Source organism: Typopeltis vanoorti, chromosome 15 (genome assembly GCF_054136105.1).
Source record: "Typopeltis vanoorti isolate ZY-2024b chromosome 15, IOZ_Tvanoo_1.0, whole genome shotgun sequence".
NCBI classification, from domain to species: Eukaryota; Metazoa; Arthropoda; class Arachnida; order Uropygi; family Thelyphonidae; genus Typopeltis; species Typopeltis vanoorti.
In genome coordinates this window covers 8,558,210-8,580,466 of record NC_143563.1, presented here as the reverse complement: position 1 = coordinate 8,580,466, position 22,257 = coordinate 8,558,210, and the positions used below count along the sequence as shown (strand labels likewise).

The 22,257-nt window shown below is 36.2% G+C and overlaps 1 protein-coding gene across 2 annotated transcripts in view; it reads right to left on the bottom strand.

The window, feature by feature from the left end:
* The window catches only part of LOC150098343 (uncharacterized), a 554,092-nt gene that overhangs the window by 164,734 nt on the left and 367,101 nt on the right, over positions 1 to 22,257 (bottom strand). For both annotated transcript variants that reach the window (XM_090404722.1, XM_090404723.1), the window contains one exon: positions 14,090 to 14,203. In XM_090404722.1, the coding sequence (XP_090260848.1) occupies positions 14,090 to 14,203 (114 nt within the window). The remainder of the gene's footprint in view (positions 1 to 14,089; positions 14,204 to 22,257) is intronic.

Here is a 22,257-nt window from a genome sequence, read left to right as displayed (position 1 = left end):
TCTCTAATTCCTTTTACAGCACTCTTTCCTCCATTTCTGAGCTTCTTCAACAATCTCCAGAATATTTTGCCACCTTCTTGATATTTATTTTCTATGTTCTTACCAAAGTCTTCCCATGACTTTTGTTTAGCTAGTTTTACACAGTGTTTAGCTTTCTTACATTTGTCTCTGTATTCTCTAAGAGCACAAGGTGACTTATTTGCCAGGAACTTTTGATATGCTTTCTTCTTTTCCTTCACTGCCTCTTTAACTTCCTATGTCCACCAGGGAGTTCTGATTTTTTTATCCTTACAGACAACCTCCCCACACGCCTCTCTGGCAGAATCAATCAATGTGTTCTTCAGAGCTTGCCATTGAATCTCCAAGGTTCGATTACTGTTCTCAAACTCTTTAATTTTTTCTTGAATAATGTTTGTATATTTTAGTCTACAGTTCACATCTGAGAGCTGCTCAACTTTTATTCATTTTAAAACTTTCTTATATGTTCTTCTTTTCAATATGAAATTCAATTTTATCCTGCTTAAGACTAAATGGTGATCACTTCCAATTTCAAATCCTCTGTACACTCTAGTGTCCTGCACCAGAGAGAAAACATCACTATCAACAATAACACAGTCAATGAGACTTTTCTTATTCCTTGCCTCTTCTCTCCATGTGAATTTGTGTACATTTTTATGTTGGAACTTGGTGTTAGTAATAACCAGTCCATATAACCTACTCTGCTATTCTCTGCTACTGTGCTATTTAGATACCCAACAAGGACCAACTTTTCATTTTTCATTGTGTCAGTTGCTTTCTCTAAAGCCTCAAAAAATTCCTCCACTTCTACCTTAGGAGAACTTTCTGTGGGACCATATTTGCAAATAAGTCTCTTTGTCCAGTTCCCCATTCTCATATTTGCCCACATCACTCTACTTGAAATTGCCTGCCATTCAAGAAGATTAGCCTCATATTTAGTGTTGAACACTATGGCTACTCCTTCTTTTCCTTGATTGTCATTGCCTGAATTCAGCATTTTGTATTTGTTGCTCAGAAAGATCTCACCAGTTTTTGTCTCAGTCACCCCTTTTATGTCGATCTGGTACTTATCTAATTCCTCAGCTAGCTCCATTTCTTTGCCATTCAGGCTTCTTATGTTGATAGTACCGATCTTCAATTCTGGTGATATTGAGTTGTGGTGTGTTTTAGGATTTGTTCCAGTAGCTGACTTTTCGCTGTTCACCCTGGTTCCCTGGCGAAAACAACGTGGGCATTGTTTAACCAGTCGACGGCCCAGCCAGCATGAAATTCTATCATGTTATACCATCATTTAATATTGTGGTTTAAGCCAATAAGAATACAATTGGTCAGCTAAATCCCAAATTGGCAGCCCATCCTTGTTCGTTCAATATCCAGGTAGATACCTAACAGGGTGCACCACAAGAAGGTGAGGATTGGGCATTAGTTCAGAAGCCCTGGTCGGTTCTCCACATTCCTTTAAAGGCTATGTAGAGGTCTCCTCTTAGTTATATAGCTTTGACCCTTAAGCACCTCTATATAAAACTTGTAAAAATGAAAAATACTAAATGATTAAAAATCTGTAACTTAAAAACTGTCAAGGATGCGAAAAGACCATTGTAAAGGACTCAAAAATATATGATGAAAGATGAAATCGATTTAGAGGGTGAAGCAGGGCTGTTTTGGGAAAGCAGTCATGAGAATAAAATAACAAAATTTTGTAGTGCATGTTATGTAGTCTATGTCAATGCTGTAAAGACATTTTGATTAGTTGAAGGTTTTTTTGTAGTTGGGGAGGAGCCAGTCTTGAGATATGATGCAGTGGACAGTGACAATGCTGCAATGTGTTTTCATTTCAATGGCATCTGATGTTATTAACTTTTCATTAAAGGTGACAAGAAATTATATACTTGGTTTTAGTCCTTTACCCAAGGAAACAAATCAATGTTTTGTGCATGAAATACATTCATGTCTAAGCTACTTATATAGAGAGACTAATGACTTCACATCACTTGCCTTAGTATGTATCCCATAATTAAAAACAACACACCCTTTTGTACATGTAAAATGCTATGCATAATGGGAAGATCCTAGCCTCTATATACAAGTAGCTCAGATGTGAATTATATCTTCTTCTTCATCTTCTGCAGCTTATCCCACTTAAGTAGGGTTGCTGTTTCTAATGAGTCTACATCACATCCTCCTGTCTTGGGCTGCATCCACATCCAAGTTTCTCATACTCAGGTCCTCCTCCACCAGTGCCCCCCCATCTCTTCTTTGGCTGCCCCCCTTCCCTCCTCCCCTGCACATCCATCTGCATGACTTTCTTCCCAGATACTCGTCCTCCCTCCTCGTCACATGACCAAACCATCTCAACCTTGCCTCCTGTATCTTCACTACTTTCATGACTTTCACCGTTTCCCCCTTATACAGTCGTTCTCAGACAATCCTTTTTGGTCACACCGCACATCCAACTAAGCATTCTCATCTGCTACCTCCATCCTGATGATGTCAGTTTTCCTCAGGGCCACAGTTTCCATAGAATACATCATAGCTGGTCTCACCACTGTCCTGTAGATTTTTCCCTTTAGATTGACCGGCACCCTTTCATCACGTAGCACTCTAGCCATCTCTCTCTCTCTCTCTCTCTCCAGTTCCTCCATCCAGCTTGTATCCTGCATCCCACTTCCTTCTTAGCCTCTCCATCCTCTTTCACTGTTAAACCTAAGTGCATAAAGTCACTAACCTTCCTGATGACATTTCCTTCCAGCTCCAGACCTGTCTCTTGGCTACCATCCACATTGCAACACATGTATTCTGTCTTACTTCTGCTCAGCCTCATACCTCTCTCTTCCAGTTTACCTGCAACTTCTCTTGATTCTGCACACAGCACGAAGTCATCCGCATACAACATTGTTCAAGGTGTGTCTTCTCTCACCTCTTCCGTCACCACCTCCATCACAATAATAAACAGGAATGGACTTAATGCTGACCCTTGATGAATTATATAATTCACATATATAATTTTTACAAGAATATAACCAAGTATATAATTTCTTGCTATCTTTAATGTATAGAGATTCAAGGTAAAAAAAAACTTTCAACATTATTAACTTTGTTTCATTTATTATTTGGAAGTTAAGAATGGTTTGTAAAATGTGATTATAATCTATTGCATGTGCTGCTATTTCTAAAGTTGGAGCTTTTTTGGGTTGGTTAGTTGGTTTTTTCTCAGCATTTACAGTTTTTCAAGTTCCATATTTTTAATCATTCAGTATTTTTAACTTTTAATTTTAAAAGTTTTATAGTATTTTTACTATTAATATCACATCATCCATTACTGAATCTATTCTCATTCACATTCCATCTTTTAATAGTATCCTATCATTTTTATGCATTAGACTCTTATCTATATCGCATATTTTAAAACTTAAAATTCAATAATGCTCCATTATATTATTCTACTTATCATTAATATCAATCATCACCGTCTGCAATCTACATTCTAAATTTCAAAGATTGTAATCAGCAAATATACAGCAAAGGAAGGTAGTACCACCCATATGTGAACATTTGATTATTATTTTTTTTATTTATTTAAAATAACTGCAATCGAAAAACACATCCTTGGCTAAAACGTTGCGAGGATTCCTGAAAAATTTGAGGATGAAAAATTCATGTTCAAAGGAATTTTTATTCATTCTCAGAGCTCCCTATCCACCACAGCCACATATGGATGCCCACTCACTGACAAAGCAAAGAACTGTGCTCAGCTTGGAACTTCAGGGTTACCCCAGAAATTATCCTGGTCCCACAGCAAACCTTAGCCTCAATCTTGAACCACAGCGAGGAATACTTACTGTAATGCCATTTACCCTTGCAAGCAAGCCCACCAGCCAGCTGATTGATCCTAGCTGAGCCATCTAGGATCACTTGCTGAAGTAGAGGCCAAAGTAGTGCAAGACCAAGATGTTCATGGATTGCACTGCATGGCAAATGTGGCTGCAGGGCATTGGATTGCAGTGATGGTGATCACAAAGAACAAGATAGTGTAAAAGACTAATGATTAGTAGAGCAAACAATATATGAAGAAAAGCAAAGAAATAGAGGGAGAATGAAAAAGGCACGTACCATCACATGAAGGTACCCTTGAGGGGCAAGAAACTGGAGAAACAATTACTGTGTGGTACATCAGGAAGGAGAATTAAAGGAAATGTGAATGCGAACAAGTATTAAAGTATGAGAAACTAGGAGAGCAAGAAGAAGGTATTGTATGGAGATTCAATGATAAGAGGTGTACTTAATGAGTAAGTAACAAAAGGTGTTTTCCAGGTGCAAAGATAAAGGATGTTACTGAAGCAGTTAGTTTGCACAAGGAAGAAGTGAAAGAATTAATTGTTTTGGCTGGCATGAATAATTGGAAAGGCGAGAAATATGCAATCAGAGAAGATATAAAAAAAGTTGCTGACAGAAGTGAAAAAGAAGAGTGAGAAAGTGAATCTGCTGCTTCAGTATAACAGGGCTGGATAGAGAAGAAAAGCCATGAAGGTAATGAGCCAATGAGAAGTTTGTGCAGAAGGAATGGTGTGTAGTTTATAGATGTGTGGAGTTTGAATTGTTCTGTAAAGAGTGCTGTTCAGTGAGAGAGAGAGAGAAAGAAAGAGGATAGAAGTGCAAAATCAGAAAAAGTATTGAAATTTATTAAGACCGAAGAAGTGGCATACAAATAATAACATATTACAATAGTGCATTCGAAGATGCATAATAAAAAGGATTCACTGTCAGTAAATATTACAACAGTGATGCTTGCATATGGAACATGTTATATAAACAAGGGTGGTCTGAAAAGTTCTCGTCCTAACAATGAAAAAACAAATTTATAAATTCAAAATTATTATTTTTCAACATAATCTCCCTTAAAACTAATGCATTTATTCCAGCGATGCTCCAGCACCATTATCCCATCCCTGTAGTGGTTCTCAGTAAGATCTGCAAAATACCCCTCTATAGCTACAATCACCTCTTAATTCGATGAAAAACGCTAACCAGCAAAGAAGAGTTTTAGTTTTGGAAAGAGATAGAAGTCAGAGGGAGCCAAATCTGGGGAATAGGGTGGATGTTCCAACAATTCATAGTGCAGATCCCTTAATTTTCCCATTGCCAAAACACCTTTGAGGCAGGTGCATCGTCCTGATGAAAGATGATTTTTTTCTTCTGCAAACCGGGTCTTTTCTCAGCAATTTTTTCATCTAGTCTGGTTTAAAGATTGGAATAATATTTCCTGGTTATTGTTTTACCCGTTTCAAGATAATTAATAAACAAAATGCCTTTAGCATCCAAAATCACCTTTCCTGCTGATGGAACCAACTTTGTCTTCTTTGGCACTGAACAAGTGGCTTCTGTCCACTGTTTTGACAGAATTACTCCCCAGAATCCAAGTCTCATCTATAGTAATAAATTGACACAAAAAAATGTTTTATTCTTGTTAAAATGCTCCAAGCACTGTTCAGAGATTTTCATGTGAGTGCGTTTTTGATCTACTGTGAGCAAGTGTGGCACCCATCTTGCACAAAGCTTTTTCATATGCAATTCTTCATGCAAAATATTATTATTGTTATTAATCAGGCCTCCATGGAGTGAAAAGACTCATCGTGGGAGGTCCTTTCTAAGAAACACAAGTCTATCAAGACTCATTGAGGGAGGTCCCTCCTAGGAAACACAAAGTCTATCATACCACTCCTTAAATGCATTGACCGTTCTCGCTCTCCCCACTCCATCAGGCAATGCATTCTATGGTTCAACCACCCTCCATGCAAAGAAATCACTCCTCACCCTCTTTCTTACAGTTCGTAACTTCCAGGGATGGCTCCTTGTCATGACTCCTTCCCGCTCTTCAACCAAGCGAAAGAACTTACACATTCTTTTGAAATGCCTATAGTTTCAGCAATTTCACACACTTTAACTTGCTGGTCATCCAATGCCATATTGTGCACTTGATCAATGATTTCTGGTGTTGATACACTTTTTGGAAGTCCTTCACGTGGACATCTTCAAGCCTGGTATGGCCACGTTTAAACTTGGCAGCCCATTTCTTAATTGTTGAAAACGAAGGAGAAGAGTGCCCATAAACTTTTATGAACTTCAAATGAATTTCTTTTGTCGTTAAACCTTCTTTTACATAGAATTTTATAACCGCATGATACTCAATTTTATCCATTTCAAGGGGCACAGACAACACTTTTGCTTCAGGCAGCTGTATAAAACAAACTACTTGATAGAATACCTTGCAATTTCACATGGATGCTTATGACAGATGTACCGACTTAGGAAAAAAAACAACAACTCTTGCCTATAGTGTTGCCATCTATGGTTGAGGCTGAGAACTTTTCGGACCACCCTCACATATATACAGGTAAGCCCCGTATAACACACGGTCATTAGGTTCCTAAAAAATGCCATACGAAACAAAGTAGTAGTACAAAAAAACAGGGAAAAACAGGGTTTTCTTCGTCATCACTACTAAGCACCATTAAACGAGGGCGTTTTCTTTCTACAATATCCTCATCTTCTGAGCTTTCTTCAGCAGCATCTTGAGTTCTATGCTCTACTTTTTGCAAAAAATCTGTTGTTTTTGATTGTTTGCTTTTAGCTGAGAGATCTTTATAAATTTTGTTCTATGGAGCTAAGCTCTTGTGAAGTTCTATCTTCAATTTTTTGCTTCTTTCAAGTGGAAGGATCTTCATTTAGAAAATATAACTCCAATTGTTTGGCTAAGTCTAGGCCTTTCTTTATGCTTTTTAAGATAAAATGTTTAACTTCACCATTTCCATCTGTGCTATCATCCTCTGAATTAATTTGGTTTAACCCAGATGCCATTTCCACCAAATTTTCTTCATCAGTCTCTTTTTCGACCAGTAATTCTTGAATAACTTCGACATTCATATCGTCAAAATCTTCCCCTCCTAGAGACTTAGAAAGTTCTATTATTGAATCCATTCTATTTTCTGCTGGCTTGATTAGATTTTCGCTTTGAACTGACTCTGGCCATATATTTTTCCAACAGGCATTTAATGTTGTTGGTTTTATTTCTTTGATGGATGAAGTTATGAGATTAATACAGTCCAAAATTGTAAAAAGTTTCCATGCCTCCACGACTTCTATAGATTCATCCTCAACTTTATTCAAAACCCATTGCAATGATTTCCTGATATAATTAGTTTTAAATGTAGCTATATTTCCCTGGTCCACACAGTTAGCCTAGTGGCTGTGTGCTTTGCAACCATATGCCTGGGGAAGGAGTGTCCTAGGTTCGATTCCTGTCAGAGACATAAGGATCTCAAGGATAGCCAAGTTAGCCGGTCTTGGGCACAGGCAGTAGGGTTTTCCCCCCAGTTTAGCTGGGGTTTTTTCATCCTACATGCAAGCAAACTAGCCCCGTGAACACACACGGACTACAGTCATGAATACATAGGGATGCAGCAGAGGAGTGCCGTGCTGGCTGCATTATTTTGCCGTGACTGCTCAATTAGGAGGAGACCCAACCCGTCTGAAGCAGATGGAAGGGAGAGATAGATAGACAATTCCCTGATCTAACAGTTGAAGTAATGAACTTGTATTTGGTGGTAAGAAAATTATTTTGGCATTTGGGTGATTTAAATCTTTCAGATGGCTGAGTACATTATCCAATATCAGCAGAAATTTAAAATCTAGATTTTTCTGCTTTAAGTAGTTTTTCACACTTGGTACAAAACAGTGTGGAAACCATTTTATTAAAATAAATCAGTAGTTACCCAAGCTTTCTTATTTGCATCCAATATACCAGTAAAGCACTCTTATTTAGGTTTTTCATTGCACAAGGATTGAAGAATTTACAAACTAGCATGGGTTTTACCATGTGATCGCCTGAAGTGTTACTGTAACATAAGTAATGTTACAAGATCTTTTGATGCTTTAAAACCATGCAACTTTTTCATTTTTTTAAAATAATGTTCTCTTGGTTTTTTTTACCACCAATGGCTCATCTCATCGGTATTAAAAACCTGATGTGTTGTATATCCACCCTGGTCAATAATTTTTTGCAATTCCTTTGGATAAGTTTTGGCAGCTTCATTATCAGTTGATGCACTTTCCCGTTGTATTTTTATGTTTTGTAATGAAAAGTGTTTTCTAAAACACTTTTCATTACAAATTCTTTTTTTTTAAATAATGTTCTCTTGGTTTTTTTTCCCACCAATGGCTCATCTCATCGGCATTAAAAACCTGATGTGTTGTATACCCACCCTGGTCAATAATTTTTTGCAATTCCTTTGGATAAGTTTTGGCAGCTTCATTATCAGTTGATGCACTTTCCCGTTGTATTTTTATGTTTTGTAATGAAAAGTGTTTTCTAAAACGGCTGAACCAAACTGCCAGCAACAAAGTCGGGGTTAATAGCAGATTCTCCATTTTCTTTTAAGTAGTTGCAAATTTTTAAAGCTTTATGTTTAATAACATTGGTGTCCAGTGGGATCCGTTTTTGTGAGCAATCAACAATCCAAATACTAAGAGCTTTTTCCATTTTTTCAAGTACTGGTGCTCTGGGACAAGCTGTCATATTTGCAGAGATAGAACAACCTGCAGCAACAGCAGCTCTAATTTTCTGTTCATTTTTCTGTATGGTCCAGATTGTTGCTTCATTTAAATCCAAGGTTTTTGCAGCATATGATACTTTCAGGGCTACAAATTAATTCACAAAAAAGAAATATCTAACACTTCTTTAAATAAGGTTCAATAATACATACAAAGAATAGTACAAAGAAGAAAACAGTGAAAGTCTTAAAATATGTTTAATACTCCACGAACAAAATGAATTTAAAATTCTAATAAATTCTAAAATTCTGTACACAAATCTGACACGACATACACACTCGAATGAAAAATATCGAATGAGATGGTGCTTGCTCTTAAAAGCTCTCATCACGTCCCGTGTTGTACAGGGATTTCCCCAATTCTCGAACCATGTTAGAGCACGTGTTATAGGAATGGCGTGTTATTCGGGGATTTCCCCAATTCTTGAACCATGTTAGAGCGAAACCGTGTTGTAGGAATGGCGTGTTATACGGGGGTTACCTGTGTGTGTGTGTGTGAAAAATAGTATATACATATTATAAATATAATATAGCCACTTGAACAGTAATGCAGAGACTGATATGTTAAGGAAAAGATATGGTTAATAAACAGAAAAAGAAATATAAGGAACTGTCTGTAGCCATACTGGCTACTACAAAAATTAAATTTAGGCAATACAGTTATTACAAATTGAATGACTATCTATGAGGGCTAATGTAACATGATACTTAGTTATAATTAGACAATGCATAAGTTACAGTGATCTTTTGTGTGTCAAAATGTATGAACACAAATGCCAGAATTATCAGCAATAAAGAAGAGGAGTTTTTTGCATTGATCAGCTTGACTTCACCAAAAATTATAGGCATCAGTGCAACCTGGTTGACAGTAAATGATATAGTTACAGGAATAGAATGTAAAAGATATTGTGTTTTCAGGGAAGATAGAAGAAATAGGACAGGAGGTGGGGCCTACCAGATCCAGCATTCTCACTGCTGGATCTGGTAACAGCATCAGAAGATGTACTGTATTTACTTGAATATAACTAGGTTTTTTTTCCCAAAATTAAAGTTAAAAAATTGTGATGCGAGATATATGCAGGGATTTTTGAAAACTAAAGTTTTTCTGGAAAAATCTAAATTGAAGTTTATAATTAAATCCTCAGTATTAATTATCGTTTATAATTGCTCATATTATTTATAAAATTAATGTATTTAAATTTTAATTATCAACATTATTTACGTGATCAGCTGCTCATGTGATATATTTGAATCTTTAGTGACAATGCTTCTGTAATTAAAATTAAAACAATTTCATTATTGCTTGTCCTTTTATCATTTCCAAATCATAAGATCACCATGATTTAAAAAACTGAAAATGGGTATGACTTACCAAGAATCTCCTATTCACTATTGCTACTTCCAGTCTCAAGAGCAGTTTCAAACTGTTCTAATCCAATCTTGAACCACTGTAGTGTCCATCCACGCTTTTTCTTGAACTCTTACATGAATTCCAGGAGGAAATTTCTCCTTTAGCATTGTTTTCTTTTTGAATATTATGTAAGGAGGCAACTTTCTTCCATCTACAATAATTGAAAGAATGATTGTGCATTGCTGTTTTTCCCTTCCAGTTGTGCATATTATCACACTTTTTTTTTTCACCATTTTCTGTTATTCTTGTATATGGTATTTGCTCTACTGGTTGCTCTATGCATGTTGGTGTGGTATTAACAAAAGATTGCATGACTCAATGACAAAGGCAAGCAGACAATTGTTGAGTTGAAATGCTGATTCTCTTCAACCAAATTCCAAAATATCTGTAACTACCATTACAGCATTCACGACCTATTAAAGTTTTAACTTTTTCATGTACGAGATATATGAGAAACTTTTTTAATTTTTTTTTTCGTAAAGTAAAATCAGGGCTGCAAGATATATGTGACAGTGAATTATATTCAAATAAATATGGTATCCATAACCATGCTAGATGCAATCTGCCTCCAACTAGAGAGAGTTGCTATGCAGTCTTGTTCTGGTAGGCTAAATCTCCCAGCAAAAAGAAGGATTCAAGTTCAGCATAAACTATTTCTTTTATAGCAAGAAAGGGTTTACGTTGAATTATAAAACTGGTAATTATGACAGACTTGGGAGGCATGTTGAAGTGGTGTCATAGCTTGAGAATCTATAAGAAAAGAAATGTCAGTAGTACATGGGAAGTAGTCAGGAATTTTTTGAGAGAAGTAGGATCAGACTGCATACTCATAGTCAGAAAGATAAACCAAGTAGGGATAAGTGGATGAATAGAGATATGAAGCAAGAGCTGTAAAAAAAAAGAAAACATTGTTGAGGGAATGTAAAGAAAAGATGATCAACATATGTAGCATGAGCAGTACAAAATGCAGCAAAAAGTGTAATTAGTATGGTAAGACAGACCAAATCAGGATTATGAGAGAAAATTAGCTAAGACTACAGTAAATTGAAAAGAGTATTTTTGTTATGTAGCAAGTAAGAGGAAGAATGACCATGGAAGTGTGACTTTAAATGCTGATGGTAAAAAGGTGACAGAAACAAATGAAATATTTGAGTTGCTGAGTGATCATTATGCAAAGATGTATCCTCCAGGTGGAGATTTCGCAGTTGCTGGTGTGACAAAGACTAATGTCAAAATTGAGACAGATGAACAGAAGGTGCTCAGAATGTGAAAAAATATCAGTATGAATACAGCGGTGAGACTGGATGGCATGTCGGCCCATGTGCAAAGTGAATATGCAAGAGAACTGGCTGTGCCACTGATGAAATTGTTCAATCTAAGTCTCAGCTCTGGCAAGGTTATAAGGGAGTAGAAAGATAATATAGTTTTATTATATAAAGGTGGCTCCATGACAGAAGTAGCAAATAAGAGACCAATTAGTATCTCAGGAGTGATAGAGTATTGGAAAAGTTGGTTAAAGGTAAAATTCAAGAATAGGTGGACAGGAATATGATACTCTATAGGAGGCAGCACAGCTTTATAAAAGGTAGGTCCTGCCATAGTAATTTATTCACATTTTATAAGAGTGACTGCAGAATCAGATAAGGGAAATGACTACACTCTAATGCTGCTGAACTTTGCAAGGCATTTGACAGAATACTGCATGGAAAACTATCACAAAAGTTGGAGAAAATGAGAATAGATATGAAGCTGATGGCATGGATACAGGGATGGCTGACAGATACACTAGAGCAGTATATGGTGGAGTGGAATACAGAAAAATGTAGGTGACTAGTGAAGTACTTCAGGGTTCTGTACTAAGGCCACCACTTTTTAATCTGTACAATAATGATATAGAGATTTAAGGGGAGGGGGATTTTCAGTTGTTTGCTGATGATGCAAAACCTGAATGCGATACTATGTATCACAATGGGTGTACTGGATTGCAGGAAATGGCTGAAGCTAGAAAAGGACTTGAGGGTAATGGTAGACAGAGTTGAAGTTCAGAAGACATATTGAAAAGTTGGATAAATAGCTTGAAGGAGTTCTTGGATAGTAGCCCTATCTTTACTTCTAACAAGTAAAAATAAGGGGCTATTATCATTCTTTGTAAGGGATGATTCAGTCACATCTTGACTACTGTGTATAGATTTGATCACACAGTTTTCTTGAGGATCAGGAAGTGATGAAGAAGATTTAGATTTGAGTGACCAAGCTAATGACAGATCTGTGGAATGCTCCCTATGAGAAAAGGTTGAAGGTGTTTGGATTACAGAGTATAATTAATAAACATAAAGGAGGGGACATGATAGAAACTGAAAGTTATTCAAGTGGTTCTAAAAGATTGATATAAAGGAAATTTTTCAATACATGACAAATAGATAGAGAACCAGGGATTACTCATGCAAGTGGTGTAAGAGTGTAAAGATACACCTTTATAAAGGTGTGCAGACCAGATTTTTTGCTTGTAGAGTGGTGAATGAGTGGAATGGATTGCCAGAATTAGCTGTGAGTGCACACTGAAAGGGAATGAGTTTAAGGAAAGATATGATAGATTTTGTGTGTATAAATGTGGGTCTCCTGTAATGTCTTCTGACAATATGAAGATACTCGTATAATGTGCGAGTATTATTATCATTATTATTACATGACATTATTATTACATTGTCATGTAATAATAATTCATTATTATTACATGACACTACACAGCAACATCCACTGTTCACCACCACCAATAGTATTTCTCCATAAATTGTGTACGTTCTCTTCGCTGAAGTCTGTACGTGGGATGAAAAACCCATGTTTCCAGAAGAGTTTTCCTACTACCTCTGTATGAGATCAGCTAACTCACAATTAAACACCTTCAATTAAAAAAGTCCATTATAAAGATTCCTCTTATCACAACACGAGTTGAACTCAGGTCTTTTCCAATTGAAGGGTACAGTGTCCCGTTGTTCTTCCAATTGCAATATGGAGATGCTTATACTTCCTTTTAAAATTATTATGCATTATAAAAATGGATTGATTACTTGGTCAAGTGAAGTATGTATGTATATCTAGCTAGCAATATTTCTGTTTTATGATTATGTATTATCTACAATGACATCAAAAGAAAGCAAAGGCAGTCTTTGTAATGTGTTTCAGTCTCGAAATATCTGGATACATTACTGGATTTAAAAATGCAGATTTTTAAATCAGCATAAAGCTTCAATTCTTTATTTCACCATACCTCGGTTGATTTCCAAAACAAGATAAGCCTTACTAATCTGTTAGGATTAGCCAGTCTTTTCTTGGAAATAAACTCTAAAGCCTTAGAATTAAAGAACAAAAGGAACAGACGCGAGGTTATCAAAAATTCTTAGAAAAAAATTCCCTCGTCCATTACTTTGAAATAATGGGTATTTTAGTGTATTCCTTGCTACTGTAAACTTTGTACTTTGTTTTGTGTGCATCTGTGCAATGTGGCGGGGTGTATATGGATTTATTCACTATAAATCCATCCAGTGTTCCTCTTAATCTCTTTTTAAATGGACGCATGCATAACCAAAATTTATAGTAAAATATTTAATTTTAACTTATAATAGTATTTATGCAACATCCCTAATACCATATCTGTAAATTGGGATTTTATTTATTTGTAACAAATGTACTAATTATATGCAAACAATACATCAATTGTTTGCATATAATTAGTACATTCACACTGATCAAAATATAACTACCTATACTTCTTCAAAATGTAAACATACCAATCAATTATATAGAAATTCTCTTAATTCCCAGTTATTTATATAACCTAAAAGCAACAAATTTTCTCTATTTTACAAAGCTATGGTTTCTCTAAAAAGCACACATAATAATTGGTTGCATGATGCCCACTAGATGGCAAACTGGAAGTTTCACATGATTTTTCATGTCCCATCCAGTGGGAGAGTATGCAACGATAAAATTCGTATGGTGCCCAGTGTGAATATGTTAAAATAATTCAGGTATCAAACTGCTATTAAAAACTTACTGTAGCCAAATGCTGCAACTTCAGCATCATCAAGATCTACACCATAACTGTTAAGTTGATTCTGGTAATCTTCTGCCATTGGATTCCAGTTATATAAACCAAGTTCTATGTCCTCTGTTTTAAAATTTAAAAAATATCATTATTACTAGCAAGACAAGGATAACAAAGTTTATTTTAGCAAATAATGTATTATGATAAAAATTAGCACAAATTACTGCAATTGTGTTTCAGGAAGATTTCAAACCTTGTTTTCAAGTATATGTATAAATACAGGGTGGCAATAAATCAACTTTCCCTCTTTGGAGGTATCTGTAGCTAAGACTAATACACGGAATGAGACCACATTTTATATTGAGGCTTTCGGCTCCGCCAGTTTTTTTTGGCACTGGCAGAGCCGAAAGCAGTGAAATATTTGCAGTAAATGGGTAAAAAGGATTATGCAAAGTTTACCATGCGTACATGACAGCAGCGCCACCAATGTCAGCATTTCAGTAATGAGAGGGTTATCAGTCAGTTGTTTCCGATGGCATGGCCGCCTCGATCCCCGGACATCACTCCATATGACTTTTGGCTGTGGAAGTATTTGAAATCCATTGTGTATGTTGGTGGTATTCCCAAATTGCATGTCTTGAAAGGGAACATAAAACGGGCTGTTATGAACATCCAATCTGACTCCTTATGCTCAGCTGTAGAGCATGTCGCACACCGGATACAATTTGTTGTACACAAGAAAGGTCAGCACATTGAAAAACATGTATGTGGTCCAGGAGACCCTGATGCTGATGAATAAAACATTATTTCCTATGAGTTCAATCACTACATTAATATCTGTCTCTCTTGCAAGTTGTTTTAGTTTAATTATTATTCTTATTATCATTGTAACTCACCATATATCCAGCTGGAATGAGTGATGTGGCTGTCGCTTACACTGTCGAAATGTTATTATTCCATCTTATCTGCCTTTAATGTAATTATTTGCTTGTTTTCGGCTCTGCCAGCATCAAAATTTCCCCTATCGGCGACTTTTGGTATACTAATTTTTTTTTTTTTTTTCGCAGAAATCATCTACCCATGCCTTCAAAAGAATTGGTCTCATTCCGTTTATTGGTTTTAGCTACAGATGCCTCCAAAGAGGAAAAGTTATTTTATGGCCACCCTGTACATATACTTGAAAGCAAGTATCCAAATGATCCAAGAATTGTACACAGTTGTGTTATATGGCTACTTATACTTTTTTTGTAACTAATGCCACTTCAGAAAGCATCAGACCTACATGGAGTAAAAAAAAGCTCATCACAGGAGGTGAACCTAAATTAAGATATTCAGCCAATAATTCTCGAAACTTTGATCTAGATTCCATTATGTCACAAGCATTACAAATAACTTTTAAAACAAAAATGATATATAAAAATTAATTTACTAGAATTTGACTTCAAGAAAACTGAAATATTTGATTATATCAACATTAGCAAACCAGTTTATCTATCATATCTGGAGCAGATCGGAATGGATACTAAACTGGTGATATGGATAGGAGAATGGCCCAGGGAGAGATACCAGAAGGTGGTGTATGGAGGAGCAGAGTCCAGGATGAGTTAGGTGACCAGTGGTGTGCCTCAGGGCTCTGTGCTTGCGCCATTGTTGTTTAATTTGTACATAAATGATATAAGAAATGGCTTGAGGGGAGATATTCAGTTGTTTGCTGATGATGCAAAGTTGGGTAGCGCAATAAAAAATCAAGCTGATGTTGAGAGTTTGCAGGATGATTTAAATAAGCTGGCAAAATGGACAAAGGGTAATGGATGTCAGTTCAACGTGGAAAAGCGTAAGGTTATGCATTTTGGGATTAAAAGATTACCTGCTGTGTACAACATTGATGGAAAGGTACTCCAAGAGATTGATGAGGCTAGAGACTTGGGGTGTTGTTAGTGGATAGGGAGATGAAGTTCAGGAGACACATTGCTAAGGTGTCCAAGATTACACATAGGATTAAGTGGTTATTGAGGAACACACTAACATCCAGAGATAAAGAGGTTATTATTCCCCCTTTATAAAGCGTTGATACTTCCACATTTGGATTACTGTGCTTAGGTCTGGTTGCCTGGATTCCCTGGAGATGAGGAGGTTGTGGAGAGGGTTCAGAGGAGAGTAACTAGGTTGGTGAGTGATGTAAAAAATGCCCCCCCCCCCCTACAGTGATAGATTGAGAGCTTGTGGATTGCAGAAGTTGGCTGATAGGCAGAAAAGAAGAGATATGATAGAAACATTTAAATTACTAAAAGGTTTTTATAAGATTGATGCAGGGAAAATGTTTCAGCTGTGTGATAGTGATGGAAGCACAAGAGGTCATCCCTGGAAATTAAAGAAAAGTGTGGTTAACAAGGGTGTGAGAACGAGGTTTTTTGCCTGGAGGATGGTAAATGAGTGGAATTCATTGCATGACTCAGTTGTGAGTTCTTCGTCTGTAAATGTATTCAAGAAGAGATAGATATTGTTTTGCTAGTTTGGGTCTCCCGCGATGAGTCTACTGACTCCATGGAGATACCCGTAATAATAATATCCTGAAAACATATGACAACAACAAGCATGAGACAGCACAGGTGGACTAATGCTGAGGTCAACTTACCAAACTGCCATCCTATGATCCACTACCTACTGCCCTTCATTTGGATTTCCAGTTCCTCTCTGATTATTTCAGAGGTTTCTACTTCTCTGACTTCCCCACCAATGAATATCCAAGCGTTTCATATACTTTCACCGATGCTCTTCCCTCCTATATACATACATATATTTTTAAATTCCCACCCACCAAAGGTTCTGAAATCATTGCACATTATTACCATGGGTAGGCTAATGGTCAGATACTCCAAAAATCCTGCTCTAAAAACCAAACATGGAAATATGTTAAACCAATTTAGGGCCTCCAATAAGCAGGAAGACAGTCTTAAATCAGTCAACGAGATCCATCTTCTACCTAAAGACATTACATTATTTTAATTAATTCCATTAATTAAATTATTCTTAACAGAATGCCTTTCACGTCACTTCTTAAAATCATCCAGTAACAAAGTGCTCATGATTATCTCTGGCAACCCATTCCACTCATTTACCATCATTCAAGCAAAAACGTTTATAATAACACACACCCCTTATCACCATACTCTTACACAACCTTTCGAAATTGTCCATTGTTCTCTTAGTCCAGTCATGCACTGGAAAATTTCTTTAGCATCTACTCTATAAAACCCCTTTAGCAACTTATATGCTTCTATCATATTCCCTCTTTTCCACCTTATTAATTATACATAAAGTAGTCATCAGTTTGACCACTTATCTTTGAATTTTCTTCACCACCTCCACAAAAAATTCAGACAACCAAAGTAATGCACAACAGTCCAGATGTTATTTCCAGAGGAAAGGTATTTCACTTCATAAGGCTTTTATATATCAAAGCCTTATAAAGTGAAATAACTTCCTTATTTTTGCTGGTTTCTTATCATCCACATAATCCTTTGAGATATTTTGACCACTTCTCTGTCCACCATTGCCCCTAAATCCCTAGCCTCAGCATTTCTTGCAGTGTGGTTCTATGCAATACATAGTTTGTAGCATGCCCTTTGATATAGTGAACTGGCAGCCATTATCCTTTGCTCAAACTACGAGTCTATTTAGATCATCATTATTAATTAATTCTCTGCCCAGTTTCACATCATTAGCAAACAAGAACATTCGCCTCAAGTCATTCCAGTCATATTGATGCACAAAGTGAACAGCAACAGTCCAGTAGAGAGTTTTGTGGCAACCTTAGTTACTTGTCTTCTCTGTGATACAATTCCACTATGATACTGTCTGCTGCCAGTCCATCAGCTAGTCTCTTATCCATGTCGCCAGTTTCATGTCAATCCCTATTTGCTACAACTTACATAATAGGGCTCCATGAGATATCCTGTCAAACACATGCTTTTGTAAAGTCTTTTAATATCAAGGTGTAGATCCAACTCAACTGTAAGTTTAATAAAATGAGGAAGTGAGTAAATTACTAGGATAAGAAACATTCCCTTCACAATGTCACACTGTCTGTCATATAGTATCAGTATCTTTTCAAATACCATAACTATCATTTCTGATATATTAGTTGGTTTCATTTATAGATCAACTAATATATCAGGACTAGTAGTTATGGTATATTAGCTGGTCTTTCATCTATAGACCAATATACCATAACTACCATTCCTGATATATTAGTTGGTCTATAAATGAAACCTTAGTTTTTAGTGCCTTCTTTGTATAAGAAGCTATTTTGCACTCTACCAGTGATGAGACTTAAACCACACAGTCTGGTTAACGGTGCTGTATTTTTTTTTGTATTTAACTATGACACAGAGGCAAGCTGATATCTCATCCAACCCTGTGGCTATATTCACACTGAAATTTCTTAATATACTATACTAAACTTTACAAAACTAGTAGTGCTCAAGCATCTTTAAGATTGCCCATAAGCAATACCTTAAACACATTATGGAAACAACTACTGTGTTAGAGCAAAACTTTAGTTTAATATATAAAAAAATGAACACTCAACGTTTCAACCTTTATATCAAGGTCACCATCTGGAGCGCACACACACACACATATATATATATATGAAACAAGCTGCACTACAATCTACATGGTTTGCTAAAGTTACTGACCAACTGTAACAACAATTATTGGGCCCTGACCTCTGGTGAAGTCCGCGCGGTTAGCCTAGTGGCTATGCGCTTCGCAACCATATGCCTGGGGAAGGAGTGTCCTAGGTTCGATTCCCATCGGTGACGTGAGGAGCTAAGGATCTTCCTCAGCCATAGCCAAGTTAGCCAGTCTTGGGCGTGGACAGCAGGGTTTTTTCCCCAGTTTATTCTGGGGTTTTTCATCCCGCAAAGCAGGCAAACTGGCCTTGAGAACTCAACACTACAGGCCATAGGATACACCGGGGTATAAGGCTGACCACCTTATCCTGTAAACGGAGTGAGGTCCGATGATCAATGGACCCTCAACACCGCAAGGTAAAAGAGGGTATAAGGAAGATGATGATGACCTCTGGTGGAAAAAACCATTACTACATCAAAGCTAGAGTTCTATTATTATTATTATATATTAGGTTACAAAATTAAATTGGCTGGAGAGCAACATGTTTATATATATATATGTGGACTGCAGAGTTTGGTGGATAGAAGAAGGAGAGGTGATATGATCAAGACTTTTAAACTGTTGAGAGGCAGTTACAGGGTAGACACTGGAGAGTTCTTTCACTTGGTGGAACTGTGAGAAGGAGCGATGACAAGGGGCCATCCCTGGAAATTACTAAAGGAGGCTGTACGCAAGAGGGTGAGGAGCGGTTTCTTTGCGTGGAGGGTGGTTGAACCTTGGAATGCATTGTCTGAGAGAGTGGTTGGAGCAGGAACGGTCAATGGGTTCAAGGAGTGGAATGATAAACTTTGTTTCCTAAAAAAAACAACCTCCCACGATGAGTCTTTTGACTCCATGGAGACCTGGATAATAATAATAATAATAACTGTGATTATACATACAACATGGTAGTTGTCTCCATAATTTTCCATAATGTATTCTGATCACCGTGTAAGCATGAAAGAAAACAATAACTTAAATACTGATCTCCTCATATTGATAGTTTAACAGGAATGAAGCACAGGATGTAAAAAGGAATGACTTGAATATTTCATGTGTTACAGATATATCGTTGGAGATGCATTAAACTGCAACATGCACACAGGCAGCACAAAATAAACAGAAATGATCAGCCACGGTTGTGCAGGAAACCCCAGAATTACAGTTTCCCATATACTGGAGCTTCACACATTCATATTTATTTAGGTCACATACACACCGATTCTGTGTTTTCAGCAATCCTGTCATCTTCAATGCTACCAAAACATACTTGTCATATTTCTCACAGGAAAGATCTTGTTTCATCTTCTCTGGTCTTTAATAGTACTTAGATCTCCAGGCAAGACTACTAACCTGCACTGACTGACATCAGCCTTTCCACAAATACAGTACACATGTAAGGAGTTCAAAGTCTCATGGCACAACGCACGTCACTCAATCTTCCATCTACACACATCATCAGCCAATCTCCATAATGCAGCTGGAAGAACAACAGAACACTGCATCCTTCAACTGGAAAAGATCCGAGTTCAATTCTTGGCATTACAAGAGGAATTGTTATATGGATTTTTTCAAGTGAAGGTCAATTAGCCAATCTCACATGGAGGTAGCAGGGTACTACCCACTATATTAAAACACATTTATGCAGGAGAGGACAATACCTTCATTTATGACCCTTCTATTTATGTTGCTTCAGAATAATGTCAGTAAAGGGAGAAAAAAAATCATCATACATTTCAAGCCAATTAAAGCCTCTAGTACTGGCCTGAAAAATCATCACGTTCTCTTCAATGGATAACTTGCTCCCCCACTTCCTAAAGATGGTTTATACCGAAGCACTTGTTCAGGTGATTTTTCTATTTGCACTCTTTGAACATGCTCCATCCAAATGCGTTTATATTTCTTTTTTCTCCCCCTCCGGGTTTAATTCTTTCATCATTTTTTCGTTTCTTTTATGATCAAATCAGGATATATATTAAAACACATTTATGCAGGGGGAGGACAATATCTTCATTTATGACCCTTTTATTTATGTCACTTCAGAATAATGTCAAGTAAAGGGAGGGGAAAAAAATCATCATCATCATGCATTTCAAACCAATTAAAGCCTGTAGTACTAGCCTGAAAAATCAAGTTCTCTTCAATGGATAATTTGTTCTCCCACCTCCCAAAGATGGTTTATACTGAAGCACTTGTTCTGGCAATTTTTCTATTTGCATTCCTTGAACATGCTCCATCCAAATGTGTTTTTTTTTTTTCCCTCTGGGTTTAATTCTTTCATTTTTTTTTTTCATTTCTTTTTATGATCAAATCAGAATATATTTTTGCTTTTTACTCATAAATTTCATTTAGCTACTACTATACAGGTGTTGGTGTAGCTAGTGTATTATAAACTTTTTAATCGAGTCTGTATATTTGTACTTTATGTAAGCAGAGAATATATTACAAATGTTATTTTTAGTATTTTTGTAATTTTCATATTTCTGTCCTTTCACCTTCATAAGAAATCATGCATCCTAAACAGGAATTAATTATATTTAGGATGATGATTTTGTACCTTATTTCTAAAATTTTGTTATTACCATTTCACTTCTAGTTGGATACTGAACTTGAAAAGCTCTTGTTTTTTATTTTGTTTAGGTTATCATTCCAAAACCTTCATTTTTTTTTTCTTTTAAGGTTTAGAATAGCTTTTTAGAGATTGACTTCATAATCTATAATTATCAACTGGTCAACAGCAAAAAGAAGTGTTTTAAATTCACATCACATGATATTTTAATACCTTGAAATTTTTTTTCTATTCAATTTTATTATTAATTCCTTTAAGTACATATTGAATGGAGTTGCAGAAAGAAGAATTCCCTCTTGGTTTATTTCTCTCCTTGATGACAGCTCACAGTTCAATCATCTGTATCTCATTATCCTTATCAACAAATTCCTGAATGTACCTTCAGAGAGAGTGTACTAGATATTATGATAGTACTACATGAAAAAGTTGCATCATTACTAACATCCTATCGACAATTTTCCTACAAATTAATTTATCTGTCAACACTCCAATATTATCATATCTCATATTTCTTTCTTCTAAGAAAGTTGTACCACCATAATGCAAAATGATGGTACAACATTGTCTTTATGTGTATAATAACTCTCAGAATGCTATTTGGTATTTGTTTTTCTGGTAACATATAAATTGTTTCTTTTCACCTTCTGAAATCCTATTTTCATATCAATAAATACATTAGTTTCTAGATTGCACTTTTTTTTCTATTGTAAATTTTGGACAGAAAGCTGGATCCATACATGTACATCCTTTTCTAAAGAAATTCTATACTTGTTCCAGAAGTCTTGAAAATATTTTGAAAAATTTTAAAATTGAAAAAGAGATCCAAAATATTTTTGGATCTGGAGAGTGAAGAGGGTTTTGTTTTCAGGAATACACGTAGGTAGATGTACGACTTGTGCTAGGTCATTATTTATAGCTAAGTAAGTCTTCT